Below are 12,940 nucleotides of genomic sequence, written 5' to 3'. Positions count from 1 at the left end.
ACCTGATTGGTAGGAAATGACAAACAACGCCAGAATGCAATAGGCTAACTATTTTTTCATGCAAGGTTTTGAGGAAATTGTGTTCATAAAATGTAACGACTAACGGCATAAATTGTAGAAATGTAATGGAGTAGAAAGTACAGATAATTGCCGCAAAATGTAATGGAGTAAAATAAAAAGTATGCATTATTATTTTTACTTAAGTAAAGTACAGATACGTAAAAATGTACTTAAGTACAGTAACGAAGTACAAATACTTTGTTACAGTACATTCCACCACTGATGAAGAGCAAACGAAAGCTAACAAAATGGCAAGCAGAGCAACGGGAATTCTCGCACCGCATCTGTACTTCGACGGATCTGAAGATAAGTATAAATTATGGGAAACAAGATTCCTAGGCCATTTACACAAGTTAAAACTAAAGCAAACTATCTTAAATGAGCCTCGTACCGATGCTACTGCCGCACAGCTAGCCGAAGATGCAAGAAATAATGCAGATTGTTATGCAGAACTGATAAGGCTAATTGATGATAAAAGATTCTCGCTAATAAGACACGATGCCGCTGATGATGGTAGGAAAGATTTGAGGTTACTGAAAGAACGTTATTCTGGAAAAAGCAAGCCTAGGATAATCAATTTGTATACACTCAAAAAAAGGAAATTAGCTGGTTATTACCTTAAAAGAAGCGTAACGTGTAATTTTAACAAAATTATTTCATGTTTCAAAGGTGAACGTGATAAAATAATGTAGGATAAGCATGAAATTCAACAAATTAACATTTGTTAAATTCAGTCATGTTGAGATAACGTAATTCAATATAGTCAGACTGATCTTCCACCGAAAATGGATTAGTGAGATCACGCGAGATGACAAACCGCGCGCTTCGGAAAATAACGAGAATTATCACATGAAGAACTTGCCTGCCGTGCCTGGAGTTCATTTGGAAAAGGTAAGATAAAATCTGTTTTCATCCATCTACAAAACTGTGTATAAAGTCATCAGCAGACTGTCCATCATTTTCAGCAATATTTGGGCATGATTGTTTGTTATTTTTGTACTCAGGCCGTTAATGTCATGCTGGCACATTCATGCTAACATACGTGATAGTTGGCTCGCAGTTAAAGGATAATTCTGGCATTTAGCACTTTGAGTCTGTTTTCTGGTTTATGGATGAACTAGAGTAGTGGACACAGAAATGTTGACGATGGGTCCTGTCTCGACTTTCTGACTCGTTTAGATTCGCCTTTGACCGCTTCAGAGTGGCTGGCTACCGGCATTCACAAACATGTCCTTAAAACAAGCCTTAACATTCGTTTTTAAAACTGTGCAACTCACTGAGTGGTTAGTGGTGTTCGTTGATGATTAAAAACAAATATATCCTCGCAATGTATGATTTCAAACTGTGTTATTTGCTATAGTGGAACTATTTTTTCAGATACCTCAAAACCGCGTATAAACTTCCGCTCGATATTTGAGTCTGAATCGCAATAATATCAACGAGCACTGAGTCCTCCAACAGAAATCAATGGGATTTTACGAAATGCCACATAAAACACAACAGAAACTGTATTTCGCTACGCTACTTGTTTTTAATCATCAACGAACACCACTAACCACTCAGTGAGTTGCACAGTTTTGAACACGAACGTTAAGGGTTGTTTTATAGACATGTTCGTGAATGCTCGTAGACAGCCACTCTGAAGCGGTCAAAGGCGAATCTAAACGAGTCAAAAAGTCGAGCCCTGGTAAAGGTAGTCAAAATGTACGCAAAAACATATATAAAATTATAGTCTAGGCTAAAGTGAAAATGCTTATGTTTATCTATGTTATAAAAATCGTTCTGTCAACCAACCAATATGAAAATACATTTGCAAAATTGACTACTGTAACTTGATTCTAGTGATTCTAATTTTTTGGAAAGGCTAGATAATTGGTTTGAATACCATGGAATAATACACCCTTCTTTCTTAGCTTTTAAAAGTGACCAGAAGTATGGTCAAGGATGTTATTCTACTCAGCATTTTTGCCTAAAGTAAAGAAAATAGCCTGACTTTGATTTAATATATGCTGCCTAATTTAATGGAAAACCAGGTTTGGTGAAAATAACATCAAATTTAAATTGTGTTATGATACATACATTTTATGTATGGCGTTGATTTAAAATTGATGCAAAGTGATGCATCTCTAATTTATAAATTTGCACTCTTTGTACCACAACTGTTGCACTATAATGCACTATTAGGGGTGTAACAGTGTACACAGTAAATATATAAAGTCACAGTTTGATATGTTTTTGGTACAGCGAGTAGAAAAATGCACAACATAAATGATCATTTTAATTAAATAGTGGTTTACTGAACACACTTTAGGGCTCTCTTTTTGAAAAAAGTAGAGCAGTCCACTGCTGTAAAGATGTCTTTGTAATGTTGGGTTTTCTGTTTCCTTCTTAACAGCTCATCTTGTCCTGTATTATCTTTTTACTATTGCTTTCATTTATCTTTGTTCTCCATAACTTATGGCAAAATATTTTAATGGTTGTAAATTTGTCGGATCTCTTTCAGAACATCACTTGTCTGCCATCCAACCACGTGTACTGGTGAAGGGGGTCATCGGCCATCATCAAGTTTTCAGTAGTTACTTGTAAGTTTTGCCAGACCTGAATATTTTTGGCCTAAAACAGTGAATTTGTCTTACTGACTGATTCCAATGTTGACATGCTTATGATGCTAGGGTCCAGCTAAACCTGTTTTTGCCCAGTTTGTTTAGATTTTTTATCTGTGGGGGTGGGGGAGGGATGTGGAAGTGTAAGGCGTGTAGTCTATCTCTGTCCGGTAGATATAACCTACTAAAACATTTCAGACTTCAGCACCGGCATATGCAACGTTACCCATGCCCACACATAAACTGCCCATGTACTTTTAAGACATGGAATGCTTTGTACATTCATTTAAGTAGAGTCCATCCTAAACAAAACACCCAGGAGCTACAGGAATTGTCAACATACTGTATAGTTGTCATTTGTGCACTTGTAGTGATCTTCCTACAGAGAAGGATTATTTTTCACACATTGGCACTCATTTGAAGAGTAATGAAACTGTTCCTTGTATGTTTGGGGGTTGTAATTTTCAAACAAATATATACGGAACATTTCACTCTCACAAGAACAGGAAACACAGTCAACATACATTGAAAGATTTCAAGCCAGACATAGTTAGAAACACTCGAGTTTCACAAGAATCCTCTTATAATCCTGAGGAAGATGCAGGCAATCAAGATGACTCTGCAGTTGAAGCAGACAGTGCATGTTCAAATAGTGATGTAGATGTAACCAATAACTTGCCTGAAGTAATTGAGAATAATTTTGCAGCAGCGTTGCTTAAGTTAGAGCATTTTGCACATGTCCCAGGCAAAAAAATTGATGAGTTCTTAGAAGAACTGCACTACTTAAGTTCAGCAACATTACCCCTCTCCATTGACATTCTTGAAGGGGTATTTCAGAAACGTAGTCCCACAACTGATAGGTCTGCGGTAACAGAAGTAGCAACTGCTCTCTGCACTTCTAATCCATTGCTCAAAGCCATAGAGAAGGGAGGTCCCCTAAGCTCAACTTATCTCCGCAACAAGTATTATCAAGAAAGCTTTAACGTTGTAGAACCCATTGAATATGTTCTTGATGCCAAAGAAAACAGAAGTTTTCAGTATGTTCCTGTACTGAAGTCTTTGCAGCAACTCTTTAAGAAAGATGTTGTGGACAGGGTAGTTGAAAACCACAGAGCACAGCAGAGTAAAATGGTGAGTGGTGAATACCACACTTACAAATCTCCTCAGGATGGTTCACACTTCCAGCAAAACATTTTTCTGTCAGGGGATGAGATGAGGATATTGTTACGTTTATACGTAGATGATTTTGAGGTCTGCAATCCTCTGGGTACTTCTCGCAGGAAACATAAGCTTTGTGGAATCTACTGGACTCTGAGTAATTTGCCTCCAGGCTCATATTCATCACTATCATCAATTTACTTGGCATTGTTGTGTAAAACTGATGATGTAAATGAGTATGGTTATGACTGTGTCTTACATCCTCTTCTTCAAGACTAGAAAACTCTGGAGCAAGACGGTGTTTTCATTCCATTACTTGGCAAATTTGTTAAAGGTACGATTCAGGTGGTTGCAGCAGATAACTTGGGGGCTCACAGTATTGCAGGTTTTAATGAGAGCTTTTCTAGTGGGTATATCTGCCGATTTTGCACAGGAACAAAAACAGACATCCAAACAAAAGAGGTAAAATCAGGTGCATTCACCCTTAGGACAAAAGAACTCCATGACTCTTATGTGACCTCAGCTCAGGAGAATGGTACAAGCTGTTTTGGGGTGAAAAGACACTGTGTTATCACCAAAACGCTTGCCCACTTCAGCGTTCACACAGGCTATCCTCCAGATATTATGCATGATCTGTTTGAGGGCATAGTGCCAGTGGAGCTTGCACGGTGTTTGGCATTGCTTATATCCAAGAAGTATTTCAGTCTTCAAACCCTCAACAAATCCATCCTGCACTTCCCTTACAAGTGGGCCGACAAGACAAATAGGCCACATGTGATCCCACACACCTTTTCAACTAGGGCAACAATAGGTGGAAACGCCCATGAAAATTGGGCTCTAATAAGACTACTCCCATTAATAATTGGGCACCTGGTGCCTGAGGGTGAAATGGCATGGCAAATACTGTTGGACTTAAAAGACATTGTAGAGCTTGTGGTTGCTCCAACACACACAGATGAGTCCATTGCCTATCTTGAGGGCAAAATTTCTGAGCACAGACAAAAGTACCAAGAACTCTTCCCTGGTGTGCAACTGCTCCCAAAACATCATTATTTGGAGCACTATCCTCAACTGATAAGGATGTTTGGGCCTCTTGTGTGCCTCTGGACAATGCGTTTTGAGGCCAAACACAGTTTTTTTAAGCAGGTTGTGCGACACACCAATTGCTTTAAAAATGTGCCCCTCTCGCTAGCCACTAAGCATCAGCTCATGATTTCATATCACTTGAGATCATCCAGTTTTGAAGAAACATCCCTAGAGGTTACAAACGTCTCAACAGTCCCTCTGGATTGTTTGAAACAAGAAATAGCTCAGACTATTGAAAAGAACTTCCCTGGTACAACTGAAGTTCACCTTTCCAAGTGTGTGTCAAGCAAAGGTGCACATTTCAGAAAAGGGATGATAGTTGCTCATGGTTCTACAAGTGGACTCCCTGACTTTGGGGAGATTCTTCAGATTTGTGTTGTTCAGGAGAGACTGTGTTTCATGGTTAGAAGGCTTTCTGGGTGGTACAGGGAACATTTCAGAGCGTTTGAGCTGAGTGTATATCCTACCAGAGAAACTGTACTGATTGAACTTGGTGAACAGCCCTTTGGCAGACTACTTTGTTGGACCTCTAAGACTGGTGACATTAAAAAGATACGTACACATAAGGTTTGTTTTCTTTAATATTAAATGGATCTCAATGGACTGTCTTATTTCAGGGAAGTGTGACTTCATAATGCCACATTTATTTCCCAGCTCTTTATTTTGATTTCATATATTTAAATGAATGGAGCATAATTGGAACAGATTCAGACCAAAGAAACAGCAGAGGGATGGCACAGAGTCACATACAGCAGCACCTTTCTTCAAATCATTCTCCTCCTCGTTTTATTTTCTACTCTCTCCTTCTCATTGTCTTTTTTCACCTACTGGTAGTGGTAGCGCTGCCCTGGGCTTGTTGCTTTGATCTGCTTTGATAATCATGGCCCATTCATTTGAATGCAAAATGGAAGTGAAACAGTTTGGGAATAAGTTTGGTATTATGAAATCACAGTTCTTTCATTTATTTCATGATTTTTTGACAGCCATATTAAATCGGCATGGCATTCCCTACTTTTGTACTCATTGGTGTTTTTAAAGTCAGATTACCCTTGTTTAAACTTAATTTTCTCTATCCTCATTCAGGCGATCGTGAAATGGCTGCTCCAGTGAAACTCAGAATCATTCTTGGAGAAAACGATTCCCAGAGATTGATCCTTCCAGGTGGTATGCCAGAGACTCTCATTGAACTCGTACAGGAAATTAAGAGACAATGTGGAGACAATGTGGTTTGCTTATGATAGTCAGCTAAAGCTGGACAGGGCCAATGCTGCTTTTAAAGAAACTGGAGCTTTGTTGAATCCTGATACAAAACTTAAATCTGCTGTTCTTGATGGCTTAGCCGAAACGATCGTCCAGTACAAAGTGTACCTCTCTGACAGGGAGTTTGATGAGGTAGCAGAAGCTCTGGTAACTACAAATCCATGTTTAAAAGAGCCAGGTTCAGTGACTGGGTATGGTGGATGGAAGCCTTAAGTATAAACTTGCTAACTATCGAACAAAACTCCGACGGCTTGGATGCCCCGAAGTGACTGTGAATGCCTTAACACACAAACCTGAGAGCAAATGCAGTCCTGCATATGGTGTAAAGAAGCCGAAAAAAGTCGAAGTGAATTACTGCCCCACCTATCCGGCTGGTGAAACACCAAAGACACTAGAAGAGATAAGAGTGGCACTCCTCTCAGAAGTAAATAAGAGAAACAATGAGCACAAGTTGGCGGCAATGATGGACAAGACCTTTGCACTCAGAAGGCAAGAGGTAGTTTCGGAGGCCCCCATGATAGCTGATTTCAAAATTAGGTGGCCAGCTCTCTTCAGTGTGCGTGAGGTAAGAGAATGACTGCACTGGATGTGTCACAATACATGTTGACAGAATCTGAGGTTACTCAAACTGATGAGGATTTACTGAAGGCCAGCAATAGCAGCCTTTGCTGGCCTTCTGACAAAGTAAAATAATATTTAGATAAATACATGTATTATGCATTTACATTTCTTGAACAGATAGAACTGCTATTTCAAATGTGTACCAAAAATTTAACTGAGTTTTGTCTATCTTTTTTGTTATGTTTATTTGTAGGTGAGTACAGAGTTCAAGAGAATCACAACGATCCATTTGCAGTCAAAGTTCTTCTACGAGCTTGATGTTCACTCTGCAAACCTGATGAAGGCGTATGCCAAGAAAGGTGGAGTTCAAGGGAAAAAAATCAAGACCATCATGGCACCCATAACCCAGGTATGATACCAATGTAAAAGTGACAAAAATCACTTAAAACTTGGTCATTGTAGAAATGACTTTGAGCACCACATCTGTTCCCCCATTAGGGGTCATCTGTTTAAGAGTGAGGCGCATCATTAAATCCTGAAAAATCTGCTCTGAAATCTAGGCCTGTCGCGATAGTCGATAAATCGATTAATCGCACGATAAAAAAAAATGCCCTCGATAATTTTTCCGGCCGCGATAATTTCATTTGCATACTTGTTTGTTATCCGCGACTGAATGACAACTCTCGTTTCCTTAGCGTAGGACAGCGGTTCCCAAACTAGGGTAGGCGTACCCCCTGGGGTACGCAAGAGGCTGCAGGGGGTACGCGAGCGGGGGGAATCACGAAATCGAACAACGAGACAGTCAGTAATTCTCACAACAGCGGAGTCGCTGTCCTCCAAAAAAGCCGTAAAACACAAAATACAGTCGTGTTTATGTCATATGTTTTTGTGCTTATTAAATTTAAGTGTTTCCAAAGATTAATCCCACAACAGTAATAAAATAAATGTCTTTAACATAAATACTAAAGAATAGATCGCTTTAATCGCTATTACAGTTGGGTATGGGCACGCGGTCTTATTTAGAAAACATACAAAAAGAGACGCATATAATGTTTAATCATTCGTTAATTAGTATTTGTCCGGTCCAGGAGGTTAATTTTGGGGATCGTTAAAGTGATAGATCACCTATCTTGATTAAGCCTGATTCGGTTCGTTATATATATTATTAAAAAGTAAATATTAAGTAAGAATGAGAATATGAACAACCATGGGAATTATTTTTACAGTGAAAACAATTGATATTAATTATATTGTATGTCCTTGAGTAATCGATAAAATCAGTATATGCAAGACATCAATCTGTAATAGTGGAAAATATGTCCAGTTGATATGTCCAGTATGATCTAGGTCTGTGTGGTCAGACACTGTGCAATAAACAGAATTTTTAGGAACATGGCAAATGTTCACATTGCAGCATGGAAGTAGGTTCACTGTCACAACGCTGACCGGGGAAGCAGAGGCGAGGAGACATATAGGATCGATCAGGGAAATGCGGGGTTTAATGAGCAAAAGGAACACACACTAGCGGTAAAGCAGAATTACAATACAATGACAGGACTGGAGAAACAAACGGAAACACGGACTAAATACAATGGACTAATGACAAGTTTGACAACAATCAGGAACAGCTGGTAAACACGGGGAATCCACACAGGGTTAACGAGGGGGCGTGGCACACGGAAAGAGCGGACGATCGAGGCATGACACTCACTGGAGTGCTTTGTCACAGATAACTTAATTTTCTTTAACAAAGTGCCTAACTGCACATTAAATAAAGTCCTGCATATTTTTCTATTCTGAAATTCTGCCATGGCATGCACCAGTATGATGCTGGTGCAACTTTAACCAGGACCCTAGTCAAAAATATCTGCCACTCTGGTCGCGGAAAACAAGCGCTAATGGAAATATATGAAAAACACGGGAGCGGTAGATTTTTTTAAATTTGACGGGAATGGGACGGTATGGGAATGACATCCCACGGGACTGAATGGGATGGGAATGGGTTTTGAAAATTTGGTTGAGCCTATTGTTTAATATTTTTTGAAGTGCAATTTTGTTTACATCCATTTTATTTATTGTTTTTGGTATTTATTCAAGTGCATTTTTTGTTAACAGAGACTGAGAGTCCATTGCTTTTATTGTTTTTGGTTGTTTTGTTCATTGTTATTGTGGATATTTAAAATGTTTTCCATTTTCAGTGTTAAATAGTCTAAAAATAAACGTTTTTGAATTTTGAAAGGCGTATGTGCATTATTATGCCATTATCATTATTCTAGATGAAAATGGTCTCAGATCGACAATATTATCGTTTATCGCGATAATTTCTTGGACAATTTATCGTCCAGCAAAATTTGTTATCGTGACAGGCCTACTGAAATCATAAAACTCTGCAATATGTTGGAATGCACAGAAAACACAGAAAAAGCATGGGCACTGTATACTATTATACACGTCTGACAAAGCACTCAAAAGCTGTCCCTTTTATCGTCCCGTCTTAAATGGAGATGGCAGGTATTCTTACCACATTGGCCACTGTGGTTATTGTAAAACTTGAATGATATAAAGTGGAATGGTCTGTTCCTCACACATTTCAGGCAAAATTATGTCTTAGGTGACATCTTCAGGTAGGTTACCTAGGTTAAGATACATTAATTTGAAGCTTGAAATGATTCAAGGAAAACACAAAGTAGTAAATGATAGTAAAATAACAAAGATTTGTCTTAAAAACTTTTAAACATACTATCCCAAAGGGATTAACATACATCTAAGCTGTATACAATACTAGCAAACACTTTTATGTTGTGACTTCCTGTGAATTTAGTTTAAAGTTCTTAAGTGTGTAAACCTACACTGCTGATTTGTTGAAATGGTGTTCATAGTGTTTTGTTTTTTTCTCTGATCTTTATATTAAGACTGACAGTATTGAAGTAAGAAGAGAATGCATCCTCAAAGGTCTCTGCGTGTACCTTAATGAAGATCCAGAGAAGCTGGTGAAGCAATACCTGGTACGTTAATTTATGTGTTCACTATGGAGATTATCAGAGTTGGAGTGGATGGGGTTTCCTGTGTGTTCCCGTTAGATTTAAAATTAGGTTAAGATAAGGCCATTAAAACTATCTTCTCTCACTCACTTAGTGACACGCACCATACTCTAGTGCAATCCCAAACCGCCCCCTACCTGCTACAACTTTACAATTACAGGTCCTTTTAAAAAAATGAGCATATTGTGATAGTTCATTATTTTCTGTAATGTACTGATAAACATTAGACTTTCATATATTTTAGATTCATTACACACAATTGAAGTAGTTCAAGCCTTTTATTGTTTTAATATTGATGATTTTGGCATACAGCTCATGAAAATCTCAAAAAATTAGCATATCATGAAAAGGTTCTCTAAACGAGCTATTAACCTAATCATCTGAATCAACTAATTAACTCTAAACACCTGCAAAAGATTCCTGAGGCTTTTAAAAACTCCCAGCCTGGTTCATTACTCAAAACCACAATCATGGGTAAGACTGCCGACCTGACTGCTGTCCAGAAGGCTATCATTGACACCCTCAAGCAAGAGGGTAAGACACAGAAAGACATTTCTGAACGAATAGGCTGTTCCCAGAGTGCTGTATCAAGGCACCTCAGTGGGAAGTCTGTGGGACCCCAAGCACTTCATGCTTCCATCTGCTGAAAAGCTTTATGGAGATGCACCTGCTCACAATGCCAAAACCACTGGTAAATGGTTTACTGACCATGGTATTACTGTGCTCAACTCTCCTGACCTGAACCCCAAAGAGAATCTGTGGGATATTGTGAAGAGAAAGTTGAGAGACACAAGACCCAACACTCTGGATGAGCTTAAGGCCGCTTTCGAAGCATCCTGGGCCTGCATAACACCTCAGCAGTGCCACAGGCTGATTGCCTCCATGCCACACCGCATTGAAGCAGTCATTTCTGCAAAAGGATTCCCGACCAAGTATTGAGTGCATAACTGAACATAATTATTTGAAGGTTGACTTTTTTTGTATTAAAAACACTTTTCTTTTATTGGTCGGATGAAATATGCTAATTTTTTGAGATTTTCATGAGCTGTATGCCAAAATCATCAATATTAAAACAACAAAAAGGCCTGAAACTACTTCAGTTGTGTGTAATGAATCTAAAATATATGAAAGTCTAATGTTTATCAGTACATTACAGAAAATAATGAACTTTATCACAATATGCTAATTTTTTTAAAAGGACCTGTAATTGTCACTCTAAATCAAGTCACTTGCTGTTGTGTAGGGTCACTTAAATAAGGGGGAGGGTATAAATGCATCGACTTTTGGAAAGTTGAGCATTCACAAACATGTCTATAAAACAACCCTTAACGTTCGTGTTCAAAACTGTGCAACTCACTGAGTGGTTAGTGGTGTTCGTTGATGATTAAAAACAAGTAGCGTAGCGAAATACAGTTTCTGTTGTGTTTTATGTGGCATTTCGTAAAATCCCATTGATTTCTGTTGGAGGACTCAGTGCTCGTTGATATTATTGCGCTTCAGACTCAAATATCGAGCGGAAGTTTATACGCGGTTTTGAGGTATCTGAAAAAATAGTTCCACTATAGCAAATAACACAGTTTGAAATCATACATTGCGAGGATATATTTGTTTTTAATCATCAACGAACACCACTAACCACTCAGTGAGTTGCACAGTTTTAAAAACGAATGTTAAGGCTTGTTTTAAGGACATGTTTGTGAATGCCGGTAGCCAGCCACTCTGAAGCGGTCAAAGGCGAATCTAAACGAGTCAGAAAGTCGAGACAGGACCCATCGTCAACATTTCTGTGTCCACTACTCTAGTTCATCCATAAACCAGAAAACAGACTCAAAGTGCTAAATACCAGAATTATCCTTTAAATAAAAACTCACTACCACATAAAAATTATTTGGCCTGTTTTTTTTCATCATGTAATTCTTCTATACATGAACAAAAACAGTGTATCAAATGTCTGTTTGCGGTAAAGTAACTTATTACTGATCTTTTTGGAAATAACCGGGCCGGTTTGGGAGCCTCTCTCCTTGTCTTTCTCTCAGACAATAACACACACACCCCATAATTTTCCTTTAATAAGACAATATACCTTTATTCGAATGGAATAATTAACTCATGATTACAACAGACAGGCCCTTGGTATGTCTTAGTTGAACTATTTCACCAACTCAGCTAAACAATTTTAATGTCAATTGGTTATTTGATTACATTTGCATTATTATGAATATGGATCAAGTTAGTGATAGCTGTTTTACAGAAATACTGTAAAGATTGTGTGCTATAAATATACATGTAATGCACATCAGTAAAAAAATCTTTGTCCTTGTTCATTTTACTTTTTGTCACAGGATGTCGATGAAAGCACTCAAATGGCCATAGCGGAGACAGTATTTGGAATCTTTGTCATTCATCAAGAAGGTGCAGAGCCTGGCGATGACCCCGTGGATGTTGGTATTGTCCTGGAGGGGGTGGAAGTGATGAGTGAGTTGTGCAATGTAGCTTTTGCTGTGGTGATGTTGCTGGGGCTTGTCTACGCGCTAAACCTGAGCTACCCCCAGGAGCTCAAGTACACTTTTGAGGTTCTGCAGAAGATCATTATGGAATTGGATGGAAACAAACTATCCAACAAAGGACAAGTTCTCAAAACACTGCTTTCACGTTAAGAAACATCGCCATAGCAAAAGCTACACCAGAAAACATGTACCTTCTGTTTTGTTGTTTAGGTACTCCAGCACATTAAACTAAAGGTGTAAGTTCAAATCTTGAAGGGGAATGTGAGTTTAAAGACAGGGCCCCATTTCCCATATCAGTGTTGAGTTCATCTGGGGGTTTTTTGTTCTCTGTTTTTATAAAAAAATGTTCTCTCTGATGCAAGGTCCAGTGTATTGGCACTTAAGGAAAGCTGTATGCTGAATTATTTTTTCAGTTTCTCATAAAAAATTAAAGGGATAGTTCGGCCTATCCCTTTAAGACTAAGCTATGTTAAATTTTTTTTAAGTTTAAACATTTACAAATTTTGGGAGTTTAACTTTATTGTAAGATCTCCATTTGTCTTGTTTTTACCCTTGATGCCAACCATACTGTAGACATTGTTGAAACTTGTTTAAAAAATGTCCCTACGTTTTAATAAATTTAAATATATATTTATGCAAAAAATGTTCTAACTTTGGTAAATAT

At 38.3% G+C, this 12,940-nt stretch overlaps 1 protein-coding gene across 1 annotated transcript; it reads left to right on the top strand.

Moving 5' to 3' along the window:
- Positions 1-705: 705 nt before the first annotated feature.
- LOC111844584 (uncharacterized) lies at positions 706-12,426 on the top strand. The gene is made up of 6 exons (XM_072715923.1): positions 706-951; positions 2,564-2,642; positions 5,991-6,732; positions 6,982-7,137; positions 9,641-9,733; positions 12,112-12,426. The coding sequence occupies exons 3-6, from the start codon at positions 6,361-6,363 to the stop codon at positions 12,424-12,426; spliced, it is 936 nt and encodes a 311-aa protein (XP_072572024.1). The 5' UTR covers positions 706-951; positions 2,564-2,642; positions 5,991-6,360.
- The last annotated feature ends 514 nt before the right edge of the window (positions 12,427-12,940 follow it).

The sequence above is a fragment of the Paramormyrops kingsleyae genome, chromosome 9 (genome assembly GCF_048594095.1).
Source record: "Paramormyrops kingsleyae isolate MSU_618 chromosome 9, PKINGS_0.4, whole genome shotgun sequence".
Taxonomy (NCBI): domain Eukaryota; kingdom Metazoa; phylum Chordata; class Actinopteri; order Osteoglossiformes; family Mormyridae; genus Paramormyrops; species Paramormyrops kingsleyae.
The sequence above is the reverse complement of the archived record's forward strand: the minus strand, read 5'-3'. Positions and strand labels throughout refer to the sequence as shown.

Bases quoted from the DNA above. Each gene is read 5' to 3' on its own strand.
- LOC111844584 (XM_072715923.1), top strand. From the start codon at position 6,361: ATGGTGGATGGAAGCCTTAAGTATAAACTTGCTAACTATCGAACAAAA. The intron at 7,138-9,640 runs GTATGATACCAA...CTTTATATTAAG, and splicing joins TCATGGCACCCATAACCCAG to ACTGACAGTATTGAAGTAAG. The intron at 9,734-12,111 runs GTACGTTAATTT...TTTTTGTCACAG, and splicing joins AGCTGGTGAAGCAATACCTG to GATGTCGATGAAAGCACTCA.